This window comes from Pelobates fuscus, chromosome 10, assembly GCF_036172605.1.
Source record: "Pelobates fuscus isolate aPelFus1 chromosome 10, aPelFus1.pri, whole genome shotgun sequence".
Classification (NCBI taxonomy): Eukaryota; Metazoa; Chordata; class Amphibia; order Anura; family Pelobatidae; genus Pelobates; species Pelobates fuscus.
This window is the reverse complement of record NC_086326.1, coordinates 154,254,092-154,271,165: the sequence shown is the minus strand read 5'-3', so window position 1 is coordinate 154,271,165 and position 17,074 is coordinate 154,254,092. Positions and strand designations below refer to the sequence as shown.

General features: G+C 46.1%; 2 protein-coding genes across 2 annotated transcripts in view; both read right to left on the bottom strand.

Moving 5' to 3' along the window:
• LOC134574882 (uncharacterized) overlaps positions 1-2,673 on the bottom strand; it is a 63,698-nt gene extending 61,025 nt beyond the window's left edge. The window contains exons 1-2 of the mRNA XM_063433929.1: positions 2,655-2,673; positions 2,254-2,613 (exon numbers count right to left, since the gene is read on the bottom strand). Of these exons, the coding sequence (XP_063289999.1) occupies positions 2,254-2,613; positions 2,655-2,673 (379 nt within the window). The remainder of the gene's footprint in view (positions 1-2,253; positions 2,614-2,654) is intronic.
• LOC134574620 (zinc finger protein OZF-like) lies at positions 1,500-15,730 on the bottom strand. Its single transcript, XM_063433755.1, has 3 exons — positions 15,670-15,730; positions 7,387-8,178; positions 1,500-3,304 (listed from the first exon to the last, which is right to left on the bottom strand). The coding sequence occupies exons 2-3, from the start codon at positions 8,033-8,035 to the stop codon at positions 2,886-2,888; spliced, it is 1,068 nt and encodes a 355-aa protein (XP_063289825.1). The 5' UTR covers positions 8,036-8,178; positions 15,670-15,730; the 3' UTR covers positions 1,500-2,885.
• Positions 15,731-17,074: the final 1,344 nt, after the last annotated feature.

Sequence of the window (17,074 nt, the reverse complement as noted above, 5' to 3'; positions counted from 1 at the left end):
TGCAAATGCTGACTAACAAAGGTAAGTAGGGAAAGGGGGGGGAAGAGTCCCTTTTATAGGTCTATAGCCCCTCCCACAACTTCAGGCCATGCCTTCCAATATATACTATAGTTAAGGTATATAAGTAATAAAGTAATTTATTTTTTTATATTTTTCATATATATATAAAATGTAAAAAAACAAAAAAAACCTTACATGGCTAATAATAATAAACGCCTCTAATCACAGAACACTTTTAGGTAGGTCCAAATATTATATATTGTGTCAAATTGCCACAAGCTAACATGTGCAGCAGGTTGCGGCGTTAGCACTACCCCCTTCCCTACACAGTATTTCATTGTTTCTACTTGTTCTATGCAGTCCGTGCTCGAGCACCGCGCAATTGAGTCACAAAAGCACAATAATAATTATTGATGGGATCCAGTGGCAGAGCTAATGAAGAGAGGGCCTTAGTTCAAGAATTTTCTTTGAGCCCCTTTAGCGCAAGCACGGCCAAAAGGCAGATAGATCCCCATTTCTTATACAAATCCCACAATGCTTTTCCTGGTGGGGATCTACCATGTAGCCATCCTTCCAGAACTGCATTTGTGAGCAGAGTTTGTGTTTGCGTGTAAACATGTTTTGTGTGTTTTAATGTATGTATGACTTTGTGTGAAGTGTTGGCATTTGAATGAAGTTGTATGTTTAAATGTACTGTTGCTATTTAAAAGTAGTGGTGTACTTGTATATAGTGTTTGTGTTGTAGATATGATTAGTCTTAGTGTTTTTAATGTTTGTATGTAGAGCTAGCGTTTGCTGTGATTTACACACATACACTGCAACACGCACTGACACATACACACATAAATATAAAATGCGCACACTAATGTTACGCACACACTGATAACACACACACACCACACACGCTGGTAACACACACACACACACACACACTCATTGAAGAGAAAAAAAAGTTATAACACTCAAATCTACACAAAAGATCCCAATTTACAATATCTGCTACATACCTTTCTGGTGCAGGGAGGTGGATTCCCTGTGTTTTCTGTGGCATCTGGCTGGTTGTAATAGGAGTCTCTGTTGGCTCCTATTTAGTATCTCCCGCGCGGCTTCTTCATAAGCCAGGAGGAAGTGACTTGCACTCACTTCCTCCCGGCACAGCAAAGCAGGGACCCGTTCAGATAGCGCAACCGGGCCGCAGGTTGGACATGCCGGCACTAAAGCTTACTAAAGGGCAATAAACATGTACCTTTTATTAAAACTCTGCAGAAAACAAGCCTAAGGAATTGCATGTGTCCATTTACAGACTAGTCTTGAAGGCAGTAAAGATTCTCCTCCAAGCAGTAGTGTTTAAAAATAAATGTACTACTTGACAATAAACCGTAAACACAAATCATGTGTTTATAAGTAGTGAGTGCTCCAAGACAATGATCAAGGAATACTTTAAATATAGACTTAACTCATCAAGATGGTGATTTTATATTGTCTGTCCCCACACAGGAATTCTCTGTGCGCAAGACAGTGCAAGGTATCAGATGGAAATAGGGAACTGGTAAATTAACATTATTGCAAAGCAGTAAGAGGGACTATGGATCCGGGATACACGGTTCTCTCAGTTTGAAGGTACATTTAGTCAATATTACTATTAACTTGTACAGCTAGTCAACTAATAAAGTTAATGATCTTTTGTAAAATAAAGTGTTTGATGACTCAGGTAACGTTGTCTTGCCAGACACTGCGGTCAGGATGGTAATCTAGATTCAGAGGACATCTTTTGGCATGAAGATGCTAGCTCAGGCATTGGGCTACAGCTGGTCAGGTAAGTCAGAGTTGTGTGTCTGGATTTGAGCTTAAAAGTTGGAGAATAGTAGGCATGTCCATAAACACTGGGATAAGTCATTTTGGGTGAGTGGCAAGGAGGGCATGAATCAGTTGATCAGAGACTTATCAGTGATTTGCAAAAAATAAATAAAAAAAAAGTGTGAAATTCATTGCACTGGGTTCAACAACATGCCAATTAATGTCAACTAACTAAAATTTCACAAAAAAGAGGAATCTGTCTGAAACTGACCAGGTCTAGTTTCTCTGGCCAAAATTATTACACAATTGATTTCCTAACTTAAAATAAAAACAAAACACATTTCTAAAGTGAATCAACTTTTAAATGTGATGCAAGACCCGATTCCTGCTTAAATGTTTTCTCACATTCAGGATTCGACCGTGACTTCTTTGCGACATGGGTTTTACGATGCTTACCAACATAATATTTACTGGAAAAACATTTCCCACATTCTGGACATGAATGAGGTTTCTCTCCTGTGTGAACAGTTTGATGAATTATAAATTTGGAAGAACTATCAAAAAGTTTTCCACATTCTTTACATGCAAGAGGTTTCCGTAATGCATGACTTCGTTGATGGTTTGCAAGAACAGATTGGCAACTAAACCACTTTCCGCATGTAGGGCAAGAATATGTGGTCTTCTCAGTGTGCCGTTTTAGATGTAGATGAAGATGCAGATCAAGATTTTGTTTATGGTTGAAACATTTTCCACATTCATGACAGGAATATGGATTCTCTTCTGGGGGAGTTGCTTCATATTTAACAATTATAGATTCTGTCAAAGAAAACTTTCTTATGTCAGGAAATCCATAAGACGTTCCAGATTGTGGAACATCTTTTTCCCAAGAGTCTGAATCCTCTTTAATACAAGCAGGTGGATATTCTGTCTGGGGTTCCTCAGTGAGTGTAGAAATGTTGGTGAGATTTCCTCTCTCAAACAAGGTTGGTTCCTCCTTAATATGAGTAGATGTATATTCTACATGTGGATGTCCTGTGGGTGTAGAAATGTCTGTGAGATTTCCTTCTTCACACCAGGCTGGTTCCTCCTTAATATGAATAGATTGATATTCTGCCTGTGGATGTGCGATGGGTGTAGAAATGTCTGAGATTTCCTTCTTCACACCAGGCTGGTTCCTCCTTAATGTGTGTAGATGGATATTCTGACTGTGGATGTTCTGTGGGTGTAGCAAAGTTCATGAGATTTCCTTCTTCACAAGAGGCTGGTTCCTTCTTAATGTGTATAGATATAATTTCTGTGAGTGACTGTTCTGTGGATTTATACATATCTGTGAGATTTCCTTCTGAGGATGGCTGTACAGACCTGTTATTCAGGCGGTTGCATATCCCAGGTTTATACCCCGTTGAGAATTCTGGTACATTAATACATTCACGTATTTCCTCTTGGTTAAGACAGGAAGGTAGAGATGTGTGTGCGTCTGTTACAGATGTACTGCTCGTGGATAAACCTGTGAAAAATAAAATGCATAAGGATTAGTTTTACTGCAAAATTCCAAGATATCGAAAAGGCAATTTTTTGTATTCCACTTATCACAATGCCCAGATTGGTATATAAATGAAGAATATAAAGTGCATTGACCCTCCCAATACATTTAAACATTCTGCACTGCATGCCCAAGTGTGACCGCCCCTTCACAACCCAGGCTGCACTGGATGGCCAACGATTCCCCTGTAATACATAGACAACCCCCACCAGTGCTATACATGAGGCCCTTGCAACCAACACCTATACTAAACACACAGCCCCCACTTGCTCCATATTACAAAACACACAGCCCCCACTTGCTCCATATTACAAACACACAGCCCCCACTTGCTCCATATTACAAACCTAAAACATATCGCCGTTCCATTGATATTACATACAGTGTTCATTGCCTCCACATTACACGCCTGTACTCTCTGCATTACACACAGCCCCCCTTACCTCTGTATTACACACATGTTTAAATGTGTTCTCACATTCAGGATTCGACCATGACTTATTTGCTGCATGGGTTTGATGATGCTTATCAACATAATATTTACTAGAAAAACATTTCCCACATTCTAGACAGGAATTACGTTTCTCTCCCATGTGAATACTTTCATTAACTAGAATTTTGGAAGAACTATCAAAATATTTCCCACATTTTTTACATGCTAGATGTTTCCGTAATGCATGACTTTGTTGATGGTTTGCAAGAACTGACTGACACCTAAACCGCTTTCCACACACAGAGCAAGAATACGTGGTCTTTGCAGCGTGCAGTTTTAGATGTAGATGAATGTCATGGTGTGATTTCTGGTTGAAACATTTTCCACATTCATGACAGGAATATGTTCTCTTTTGGGGGAGTTTCTTCATATTTAACAATTAAAGAATTTGTCGGAGAAAACTTTCTAATGTCAGGAAATCCATAAGATGCTACAGATTGTGGAACATCTGCTTCACATGAGGCTGGTTCCTCCTTAAAATGAGTAGATGGATATTCTGTTGGTGTAGAAATGTCAGATTTCCTTCTTCCCACGAGGCTGGTTTATTCTTAATAGAAGTAGATGGATAGTCTGTGCGTGCATGTTCTGTGGATTTATACCTTTCTGTGAGATTTCCTTCTTCACATGAGGCTGGTTTATTCTTAATAGAAGTAGATGGATAGTCTGTGCGTGCATGTTCTGTGGATTTATACCTTTCTGTGAGATTTCCTTCTTCACATGAGGCTGGTTTATTCTTAATAGAAGTAGATGGATAGTCTGTGCGTGCATGTTCTGTGGATTTATACCTTTCTGTGAGATTTCCTTCTTCACATGAGGCTGGTTTATTCTTAATAGAAGTAGATGGATAGTCTGTGCGTGCATGTTCTGTGGATTTATACCTTTCTGTGAGATTTCCTTCTTCACATGAGGCTGGTTTATTCTTAATAGAAGTAGATGGATAGTCTGTGCGTGCATGTTCTGTGGATTTATACCTTTCTGTGAGATTTCCTTCTTCACATGAGGCTGGTTTATTCTTAATAGGAGTAGATGGATAGTCTGTGCGTGCATGTTCTGTGGATTTATACCTTTCTGTGAGATTTCCTTCTTCACATGAGGCTGGTTTATTCTTAATAGGAGTAGATGGATATTCTGTGGGTATAGGAATGCCTGTGAGATTTCCTTCTGAAGTGGACTGTAGAGACATGGTAATCAGGCAAATACATATCCCAGCTTTATAGCGCATTGAGAATTACGATACATTGATACCTTCACGTATTTCCGCTTTGTTATGACAGGAAGGTAGATAAATGTGTGGATCTGTTACAGATGTGCTGCTCATAGATAAACCTGTCAAAACTAACATGCATAAGGATTCATTTTGCTGCAAAATTACACGTACAGAAAAGGCTAATTTTGTATTCCACTTGTCCCTTACAATGCTCAGATTTGTATATAAACACAGGTTATAAAGTACAACATATACAGTGCATTAGCCATCCCCAGACATTTATACATCCTGCAGTTTTAACGTCAAGACAAAGTGAATTTTATGCATGATTTTTACACAACATACCGAACAGTGACTGCCCCTTCACAACTTGGACATCACTGGGTGGCCCTCTATCCCCCTGTAATACATACAGAGCTCCCATGCAGTGCTACACAGAAGACACATGTAACAAATACACCTAAAGGATAGGATTGTTGAAAATCAAAAATCACATGGATTTCAAGATCAGAGACAACATGGGTTTACTTCAGGGAGATCATGCCAGACTAATCTTATTGATTTTTTTGATTGGGTAACTAAAATTATAGATCAGGGTGGTGTAGTAGACATTGCTTACCTAGATTTCAGCAAGGCTTTTGACACTGTTGCACATAAAAGGCTTATCAATAAACTGCAATCTTTAAAGGGACACTCAAGGCACCCAGACCACTTCTGCCCATTGGAGTGGTCTGGGTGCCAACTCCCACTACCCTTAACCCTGCAAGTGTAATTATTGCAGTTTTCATAAACTGCAATATTTACCTTGCAGGGTTAACTCCTCCTCTAGTGGCTGTCTACTAGACAGCCACCAGAGGGCACTTTCTGGTTTATAGCACAGGTTGTCTGTGCTATAGCGTCGCTGGACGTCCTCACGCTATGTGAGGACCTCCATCGTCGCTAAAATCCTCATAGGAAAGCATTTTCAATGCAGAGGTCTAAAATCCCCAAATGAATGCATTGAAAGCATTTTCAATGCTTTCCTATGGGGAGGTCATTAGGTCTTCCCCGCCACCGGCCGCGCATGCGCAGTCGGTCTCCCCCGCCGGCTGATGTCGGACCATGGACCAGCGCCGAGGGACATCGGCGCTGGACTTTGGCAAGTCCCTGAAGGGGTTTTCACCCCTTCAGCAACCTGGGAGGGAGGGAGAGGGGACCTGTAGTGCCAGGAAAACTGATTGTCCCTTTAAGTTTTTTTTCCAATATTGTTGAATGGGTAAGGCAGTGGCTGGGTGACAGCAACAGAGGGTTGTAGTCAATGGAGTATATTCGAAGCTTGGGCTTGTCACCAGTGCGGTATCTCAGGGATCTGTACTTGGATCCAGTCTCTTAAATATTTTTATTTGTGATATTGCACAAGGTCATGATGGTAAGGTATGTCTGCTGACATTTAATGTGGATAAGTGCAAGATAATGCATCTTGGACGTAAAAACGTCCCAACGTCAACATCTGAGGAAAGGGATTTATGGGTAATTATTTCTGATGACTTAAAGGTAGGCAGACAATGTAATAGAGCAGCAGGAAATGCTAGCAGAATGCTTGGTTGTATAGGGAGAGGCATTAGCAGTAGAAAGAGGGAAGTGCTCATGACATTGTAGAAAACACTGGTGAGACCTCACTTGGAGTATTGTACACAGTACTGGAGACCGTATCTCCAGGATATTGATAAACTACCACAACAAGAGTACATAGATTTAAATTAGAGGAGCAAAGGTTAAAAAAAAAAAAAAAAAACCAACACATTAGGAAGTATAACTTTACTGAGAAGGTAGTGTATACATGGAATAACCTTCCAGCTGAAGTGGTAGAGGTCAATACAGTAAAGGAGTTTAAGCATGCGTGGGATAAGCATAAGGCTATCCTAGCTATAAGATGAGGCCAGGGACTAATGAAAGTATTTAGAAAATTGGGCAGACTAGATGTGACGAATGGTTCTTACCTGCCGTCACATTCTATGTTTCACCTACAATAAATACAGAGCCCCAATTACCTCCACACTTTGGGCACGGCAACTCTAAGTGCCCCTCCAGACTATGGACATGGCACACCGCCTAATGATTTTCTGTATTAAGGGCACCTCCCCTGTGCCCTTTTGCACTAGGGACATGTCTTCTGTGCCACTCCGCACTAGGAACATACCCCCTCATGCCCCTCCACACTACAAACACGGCCCCCGTGTTCCACCACACGCACAGCTTCCCTTCCCTCCACATTACACGAACGGTGTTCGTTCCTTTTGTATTAGTGCAAAGTACCCAAACAGACCCAATTCCCTCCATATTACACACATTTGAATGTTTTCTCACATTTAGGATTTGGCAATGCCTTCTTTGCTCCATGGGTTTGACGATGCTTGCCAACATAATATTTTCGGGAAAAACATTTCCCACATTCTGGACATGAATGAGGTTTCTCTCCAGTGTGAATTCTTTTATGTATGAGTAATGTGGAAGAACAATTAAAAAGTTTCCCACATTTTTTACACTCAAGAGGTTTCCATAATGCATGACTTCGTTGATGGTTTGCAAGAACAGATTGGCAACTAAACCGCTTTCCACATGTAGGGCAAGAATATGTGGTCTTTTCAGTGTGACGTTTTAGATGTAGATGAAGATGCATATTAAGATTTTGTTTCTGGTTAAAACATTTTCCACATTCGTGACAGGAATATGGTTTCTCTTCTGGGTCAGTCACTTCATATTTAACTACAGAATTCTTCGAGGGAAACTCAGGAAATCCAAAAGATGTTTCAGATTGGGGAACATCTTCACATGAAGCTGGTTTATCCTTAACATGATTAGATGGATGTTCATTGGGTGCAGAAAGGACTGTAAGATTTTCTTCTTCACATGAGTCTGGTACCTCAATGTGTATGGATGTAATTTGTGTGCGTGGATGTTCTGTGGATTTATACATATCTCTGAGATTTCCTTCTGAGGATGGCTGTACAGACATGTTACTCAGGCGGTTGCATATCCCAGGTTTATAGCCCGTTGAGAATTCTGGTACATTAATACATTCACGTATTTCCTCTTGGTTAAGACAGGAAGGTAGAGATGTGTGTATGTCTGATACAGATGTACGGCTCGTGGATAAACCTGTGAAAAATAAAATGCATAAGGATTAGTTTTACTGCAAAATTCCAAGATATCGAAAAGGTATTCCACTTGTCCCTCACAAGGCCCAGATATGAATACAGGCAGTCCTCACTTACCGACCAGGTTCCGTTCTAACGACCCGGTCGTAAAATGAATTTGTCTGTAAGTGAGGATGCGCAAGACAGCAGGTCTTCCCCCAAACAGAGCAGTTTACTAGCGCAGGGAATAGCTGAAATCTATGTTCAGGGAAAAATCCCCAAATATAGACCAGTTCACTAAGGTGAGGAATCACTTGAATACCCACGCTAGAGCTGGTCGTAAGTGAGAACCATCATAAAAAAGGGAGATCTTTAAGTGAGGACCACCTGTATAAATGAAGGCTATGAAGTACAACATATAAAGTGCATTGACCCTCCTAAGACATTTGCACCTTCTGCATAATTAAATTAAAGATAAAGTGAATTTTATTTAGGATGTTACACAACATATCAAACTGTGACTGCCCCTTCACAACCGAGGCTGCACTGGGTGGCCCTCGATCTTCCTGGAATACATAGACAGCACTACCAGTATACATAGATATTCCGGCATCAAGTGCTACACAGGAGGCCCCGGCAACCAACCTATTCTAAACACACATTAATAACCTCCATTTAAACACACACACAGTCCAGTTCCTTTCATAATATGGACAGTCACTATTACAACCCCATTATCTCCAAACAAAAATCGATCTCTCCATATTACACACAGCCCCTCCTCTCTCTCTCCATATTACACACAGCCCCCCTCTCTCTCTCCATATTACACACAGCCCCCCCTCTCTCTCTCCATATTACACACAGCCCCCCCTCTCTCCATATTACACACAGCCCCCCCTCTCTCCATATTACACACAGCCCCCCCTCCCTCTCTCTCCATATTACACACAGCCCCCCCTCCCTCTCTCTCCATATTACACACAGCCCCCCCCTCCCTCTCTCTCCATATTACACACAGCCCCCCTCCCTCTCTCTCCATATTACACACAGCCCCCTCTCTCTCCATATTACACACAGCCCCCCCCTCTCTCTCTCCATATTACACACAGCCCCCCCCCTCTCTCTCCATATTACACACAGTCCCCCCTCTCTCTCTCCATATTACACACATTCCCCCCTCTCTCTCCATATTACACACAGTCCCCCCCTCTCTCTCCATATTACACACAGTCCCCCCCCTCTCTCTCTCTCCATATTACACACAGCCCCCCCCTCTCTCTCCATATTACACACAGCCCCCCCTCTCTCTCCATATTACACACAGCCCCCCCTCTCTCTCTCCATATTACACACAGCCCCCCCTCTCTCTCTCTCAATATTACACACAGCCCCCCCTCTCTCTCTCCATATTACACACAGCCCCCCTCTCTCTCTCCATATTACACACAGCCCCCCCTCTCTCTCTCCATATTACACACAGCCCCCCCTCTCTCTCTCCATATTACACACAGCCCCCCCCTCTCTCCATATTACACACAGTCCCCCCCTCTCTCTCTCCATATTACACACAGTCCCCCCCCCTCTCTCTCCATATTACACACAGTCCCCCCCCCTCTCTCTCCATATTACACACAGTCCCCCCCTCTCTCTCTCCATATTACACACAGTCCCCCCCCCTCTCTCTCTCTCTCTCCATATTACACACAGTCCCCCCTCTCCATATTACACACAGTCCCCCCTCTCCATATTACACACAGTCCCCCCTCTCTCTCTCCATATTACACACAGCCCCCCTCTCTCTCTCCATATTACACACAGTCCCCCCCTCTCTCTCTCCATATTACACACAGTCCCCTCTCTCCATATTACACACAGTCCCCTCTCTCTCCATATTACACACAGCCCCCCCTCTCTCTCCATATTACACACAGCCCCCCTCTCTCTCCATATTACACACAGCCCCCCCTCTCTCTCTCTCCATATTACACACAGCCCCCCCCTCTCTCCATATTACACACAGCCCCCCCTCTCTCTCTCCATATTACACACAGCCCCCCTCTCTCTCTCCATATTACACACAGCCCCCCTCTCTCTCTCCATATTACACACAGCCCCCTCTCTCTCCATATTACACATAGCCCTCTCTCTCCATATTACACACAGCCCCCTCTCTCCATATTACACACAGTCCCCCCCCTCTCCATATTACACACAGTCCCCCCCCTCTCTCTCTCCATATTACACACAGTCCCCCCTCTCTCTCTCCATATTACACACAGTCCCCCCTCTCTCTCTCCATATTACACACAGTCCCCCCTCTCTCTCTCCATATTACACACAGCCCCCCTCTCTCTCTCCATATTACACACAGCCCCCCTCTCTCTCTCCATATTACACACAGCCCCCCCTCTCTCCATATTACACACAGCCCCCCCTCTCTCCATATTACACACAGCCCCCCTCTCTCCATATTACACACAGCCCCCCCTCTCTCCATATTACACACAGTCCCCCCCTCTCTCTCTCTCTCTCCATATTACACACAGTCCCCCCTCTCTCTCTCTCCATATTACACACAGTCCCCCCTCTCTCTCTCCATATTACACACAGTCCCCCCCTCTCTCTCTCCATATTACACACAGTCCCCCCTCTCTCTCTCTCCATATTACACACAGTCCCCCCTCTCTCTCTCCATATTACACACAGTCCCCCCTCTCTCTCTCCATATTACACACAGTCCCCCCTCTCTCTCTCCATATTACACACAGTCCCCCCTCTCTCTCTCCATATTACACACAGTCCCCCCTCTCTCTCCATATTACACACAGTCCCCCCTCTCTCTCTCCATATTACACACAGTCCCCCTCTCTCTCTCCATATTACACACAGTCCCCCCTCTCTCTCTCCATATTACACAGTCCCCCCTCTCTCTCCATATTACACACAGTCCCCCCTCACTCTCTCCATATTACACACAGTCCCCCCTCACTCTCTCCATATTACACACAGTCCCCCCTCACTCTCTCCATATTACACACAGTCCCCCCTCACTCTCTCCATATTACACACAGTCCCCCCTCACTCTCTCCATATTACACACAGTCTCTCTCTCTCTCCATATTACACAGTCTCTGTCTCTCTCCATATTACACACAGTCCCCCCTCTCTCTCTCCATATTACACACAGTCCCCCCTCTCTCTCTCCATATTACACACAGTCCCCCCCTCTCTCCATATTACACACAGTCCCCCTCTCTCTCCATATTACACACAGTCCCCCTCTCTCTCCATATTACACACAGTCCCCCTCTCTCTCCATATTACACACAGTCCCCCTCTCTCTCCATATTACACACAGTCCCCCTCTCTCTCCATATTACACACAGTCCCCCTCTCTCTCCATATTACACACAGTCCCCCTCTCTCTCCATATTACACACAGTCCCCCTCTCTCTCCATATTACACACAGTCCCCCTCTCTCTCCATATTACACACAGTCCCCCCCTCTCTCCATATTACACACAGTCCCCCCTCTCTCTCTCCATATTACACACAGTCCCCCCTCTCTCTCTCCATATTACACACAGTCCCCCCTCTCTCTCTCCATATTACACACAGTCCCCCCTCTCTCTCTCCATATTACACACAGCCCCCCCCTCTCTCTCCATATTAAACACAGTCCCCCCCCTCTCCATATTACACACAGTCCCCCCCTCTCTCTCCATATTACACACAGTCCCCCCTCTCTCTCTCCATATTACACACAGTCCCCCCCTCTCTCTCCATATTACACACAGTCCCCCCCCCTCTCTCTCCATATTACACACAGTCCCCCCCCTCTCTCTCTCCATATTACACACAGTCCCCCCTCTCTCTCCATATTACACACAGCCCCCCCCTCTCTCTCTCTCTCCATATTACACACAGTCCCCCCTCTCCATATTACACACAGTCCCCCCTCTCTCTCCATATTACACACAGCCCCCCCTCTCTCTCTCTCTCCATATTACACACAGCCCCCCCTCTCTCTCTCCATATTACACACAGCCCCCCCCCTCTCTCTCTCCATATTACACACAGTCCCCTCTCTCTCTCCATATTACACACAGCCCCCCTCTCTCCATATTACACACAGCCCCCCTCTCTCCATATTACACACAGCCCCCCTCTCTCCATATTACACACAGCCCCCCCTCTCTCTCTCCATATTACACACAGCCCCCCCCTCTCCATATTACACACAGCCCCCCCCCTCTCTCTCTCCATATTACACACAGCCCCCCCCTGTCTCTCTCCATATTACACACAGCCCCCCTCTCTCTCCATATTACACACAGCCCCCCTCTCTCTCTCCATATTACACACAGCCCCCCTCTCTCTCCATATATTACACACAGCCCCCCCTCTCTCCATATATTACACACAGCCCCCCCTCTCTCCATATATTACACACAGCCCCCCCTCTCTCCATATATTACACAGCCCCCCCTCTCTCCATATTACACACAGCCCCCCCCCTCTCTCTCTCCATATTACACACAGTCCCCCCTCTCTCTCTCCATATTACACACAGCCCCCCTCTCTCTCTCCATATTACACACAGCCCCCCTCTCTCTCTCCATATTACACACAGCCCCCCTCTCTCTCTCCATATTACACACAGCCCCCCTCTCTCCATATTACACACAGCCCCACCCTCTCCATATTACACACAGCCCCCCCTCTCTCCATATTACACACAGCCCCCCCTCTCTCCATATTACACACAGTCCCCCCCTCTCTCTCTCTCCATATTACACACAGTCCCCCCTCTCTCTCTCTCCATATTACACACAGTCCCCTCTCTCTCTCTCCATATTACACACAGTCCCCCCTCTCTCTCTCTCCATATTACACACAGTCCCCCTCTCTCTCTCCATATTACACACAGTCCCCCCTCTCTCTCTCCATATTACACACAGTCCCCCCTCTCTCTCTCCATATTACACACAGTCCCCCCTCTCTCTCCATATTACACACAGTCCCCCCTCACTCTCTCCATATTACACACAGTCCCCCCTCACTCTCTCCATATTACACACAGTCCCCCCTCACTCTCTCCATATTACACACAGTCCCCCCTCACTCTCTCCATATTACACACAGTCCCCCCTCACTCTCTCCATATTACACACAGTCCCCCCTCACTCTCTCCATATTACACACAGTCTCTCTCTCTCTCCATATTACACAGTCTCTCTCTCTCCATATTACACAGTCTCTCTCTCTCCATATTACACAGTCTCTCTCTCTCCATATTACACAGTCTCTGTCTCTCTCCATATTACACACAGTCCCCCCTCTCTCTCTCCATATTACACACAGCCCCCCCCTCTCTCCATATTACACACAGTCCCCCTCTCTCTCCATATTACACACAGTCCCCCTCTCTCTCCATATTACACACAGTCCCCCTCTCTCTCCATATTACACACAGTCCCCCTCTCTCTCCATATTACACACAGTCCCCCTCTCTCTCTCCATATTACACACAGTCCCCCCTCTCTCTCTCCATATTACACACAGTCCCCCCTCTCTCTCTCCATATTACACACAGTCCCCCCTCTCTCTCTCCATATTACACACAGTCCCCCCTCTCTCTCTCCATATTACACACAGTCCCCCCTCTCTCTCTCCATATTACACACAGTCCCCCCTCTCTCTCTCCATATTACACACAGTCCCCCCTCTCTCTCTCCATATTACACACAGTCCCCCTCTCTCTCTCCATATTACACACAGTCCCCCCTCACTCTCTCCATATTACACACAGTCCCCCCTCTCTCTCTCCATATTACACACAGTCCCCCCTCTCATTCTCCATATTACACACAGTCCCCCCTCTCTCTCTCCATATTACACACAGTCCCCCTCTCTCTCCATATTACACACAGTCCCCCCTCTCTCTCTCTCCATATTACACACAGTCCCCCCTCTCTCTCTCTCCATATTACACACAGTCCCCCCTCACTCTCTCCATATTACACACAGTCCCCCCTCACTCTCTCCATATTACACACAGTCCCCCCTCTCTCTCTCCATATTACACACAGTCCCCCCTCTCTCTCTCCATATTACACACAGTCCCCCCTCTCTCTCTCTCCATATTACACACAGTCCCCCCTCTCTCTCTCTCTCCATATTACACACAGTCCCCCTCTCTCTCTCCATATTACACACAGTCCCCCCTCACTCTCTCCATATTACACACAGTCCCCCCTCACTCTCTCCATATTACACACAGTCCCCCCTCTCTCTCTCCATATTACACACAGTCCCCCCTCTCTCTCTCCATATTACACACAGTCCCCCCTCTCTCTCTCCATATTACACACAGTCCCCCCTCTCTCTCTCCATATTACACACAGTCCCCCCTCTCTCTCTCCATATTACACACAGTCCCCCCTCTCTCCATATTACACACAGTCCCCCTCTCTCTCTCCATATTACACACAGTCCCCCCTCTCTCTCTCCATATTACACACAGTCCCCCCTCTCTCTCTCCATATTACACACAGTCCCCCCTCTCTCTCTCTCCATATTACACACAGTCCCCCCTCTCTCTCTCCATATTACACACAGTCCCCCCTCTCTCTCCATATTACACACAGTCCCCCCTCACTCTCTCCATATTACACACAGTCCCCCCTCTCTCTCTCCATATTACACACAGTCCCTCTCTCTCTCCATATTACACACAGTCCCCCCTCACTCTCTCCATATTACACACAGTCCCCCTCTCTCTCTCCATATTACACACAGTCCCCCTCTCTCTCTCCATATTACACACAGTCCCCCCTCTCTCTCTCCATATTACACACAGTCCCCCCTCTCTCTCTCCATATTACACACAGTCCCCCTCTCTCTCTCCATATTACACACAGTCCCCCCTCTCTCTCTCCATATTACACACAGTCCCCCCTCACTCTCTCCATATTACACACAGTCCCCCCTCTCTCTCTCCATATTACACACAGTCCCCCCTCTCTCTCTCCATATTACACACAGTCCCCCCTCTCTCTCTCCATATTACACACAGTCCCCCCTCTCTCCATATTACACACAGTCCCCCCTCTCTCCATATTACACACAGTCCCCCCTCTCTCTCCATATTACACACAGTCCCCCCTCTCTCTCTCCATATTACACACAGTCCCCCTCTCTCTCTCCATATTACACACAGTCCCCCTCTCTCTCTCCATATTACACACAGTCCCCCTCTCTCTCTCCATATTACACACAGTCCCCCCTCTCTCTCTCCATATTACACACAGTCCCCCCTCACTCTCTCCATATTACACACAGTCCCCCCTCTCTCTCTCCATATTACACACAGTCCCCCTCTCTCTCTCCATATTACACACAGTCCCCCTCTCTCTCTCCATATTACACACAGTCCCCCTCTCTCTCTCCATATTACACACAGTCCCCCCCCTCAGTCTCTGTATTACACTCGGTGTCGGTTCTTACTCTCCAGTCGTGTTTCCCCCACGCGACAACCGGAAACAAAACGGAGAAAATCCCGCCCTAATTTTTTTTTTTGTATCCATCTCCTCTCGCGGCGCTTCATTATTACGTCATTTCCTGAGCTTGCGTTCCACACTGCGTTCCATTATACTTATACCGCATTCTATGAATTTCAGGTGTGCCATCAAAATCCCCTAAACCTCCGGATAGGGGGAACCAGCGGAGCCCGCGCTCCAACTGGGGGAGGGAAGACCCCCCCCCCCAATCCCCATCCCCTGTCACTCCTATTAACCCCCCATCCCCTGTGTCACCCCCATTAACCCCCATCCCCTGTGTGTCACCCCCATTAACCCCCCATTCCCTGTGTCACCCCCATTAACCCCCCATCCCCTGTGTGTCACCCCCATTAACCCCCCACCCCCTGTGTGTCACCCCATTAACCCCCCCATCCCCTGTGTCACTCCCATAAACCCCCCATCCCCTCTGTGTCACCCCCATTAACCCCCCACCCCCTGTGGGTCACCCCCATTAACCCCTCATCCCCTGTCACCCCTATTAACCCCCCATCCCCTGTGTGTCACCCCCATTAACCCCCCATCCCCTTTGTCACCCCCATTAACCCCCCCATCCCCTGTGTCACCCCCATTAACCCCTATCCCATGCGTCTGTTCTAGACCAAACCAAGTGTTTGAGTATCTGCCCCTGTCCAGATTTTTGAAGTAAAATGCGTGTACGCTGAAGAAATCACACTGACAACAAGTTCAGATAAATTAAAACTTCTAAGTGTTTATCAAGGGGGTGGCAAGCCCCTTAAAAAGTCAAAAGAATGCATTGTGTGAGAAATATGAGATGTACATTTTTAATTTTTTTATCTTGATGTACTTCCTCCAAGGTGTGATGTCATCATCGTCATGGGGTGTAACTCCGGATGGATACGCCATCTTGTTACACAAAGTGTTTTGGTCAATGGGAGGGGGTTCTCCAGCGGCCATTTTGAGTAGGGAATGAGCACAGGTATACATAACAAATAGACATTTTACCTACATTAATTTCTATCCATCACAGTCCCCCCCCGCCAGGAGGACCGCAAAAGGACAGGAAAGCTGGTACCACCATCCTGACCTTTTTCCCTTGCCTCTGATCCAACTGAGTGTTGATCAGGGATGAAGGGAAACTTACCATTATATTTTTCCATTAAATGAAAGCGCCCACACCTCGCCCTCCTGTCTGGCCCTGGCTCCCCCAGACTCCCCTGGCTGCTGACACGATGGCGCGGCCGAGCGAGCCCGGGGGACCCCTCTGGACCCTGTGTCCCCCCCCTACACTCCTATTATGGCCTAGACCGGGGGTAGCAATCCAGACAGAACCCGACGGACACACATACGTTATCTAATGTTGAAGTGTTATA

What these genes read in the sequence shown, in the direction of transcription:
- LOC134574620 (XM_063433755.1), bottom strand. Translation starts at nt 8,035, where the DNA reads ATGTCTGTACAGCCATCCTCAGAAGGAAATCTCAGAGATATGTATAAA. An exon ending in GGCATTGCCAAATCCTAAAT is followed by an intron (nt 3,305 to 7,386) that starts GTGAGAAAACAT and finishes TATTTTTCACAG; the next exon opens with GTTTATCCACGAGCAGTACA.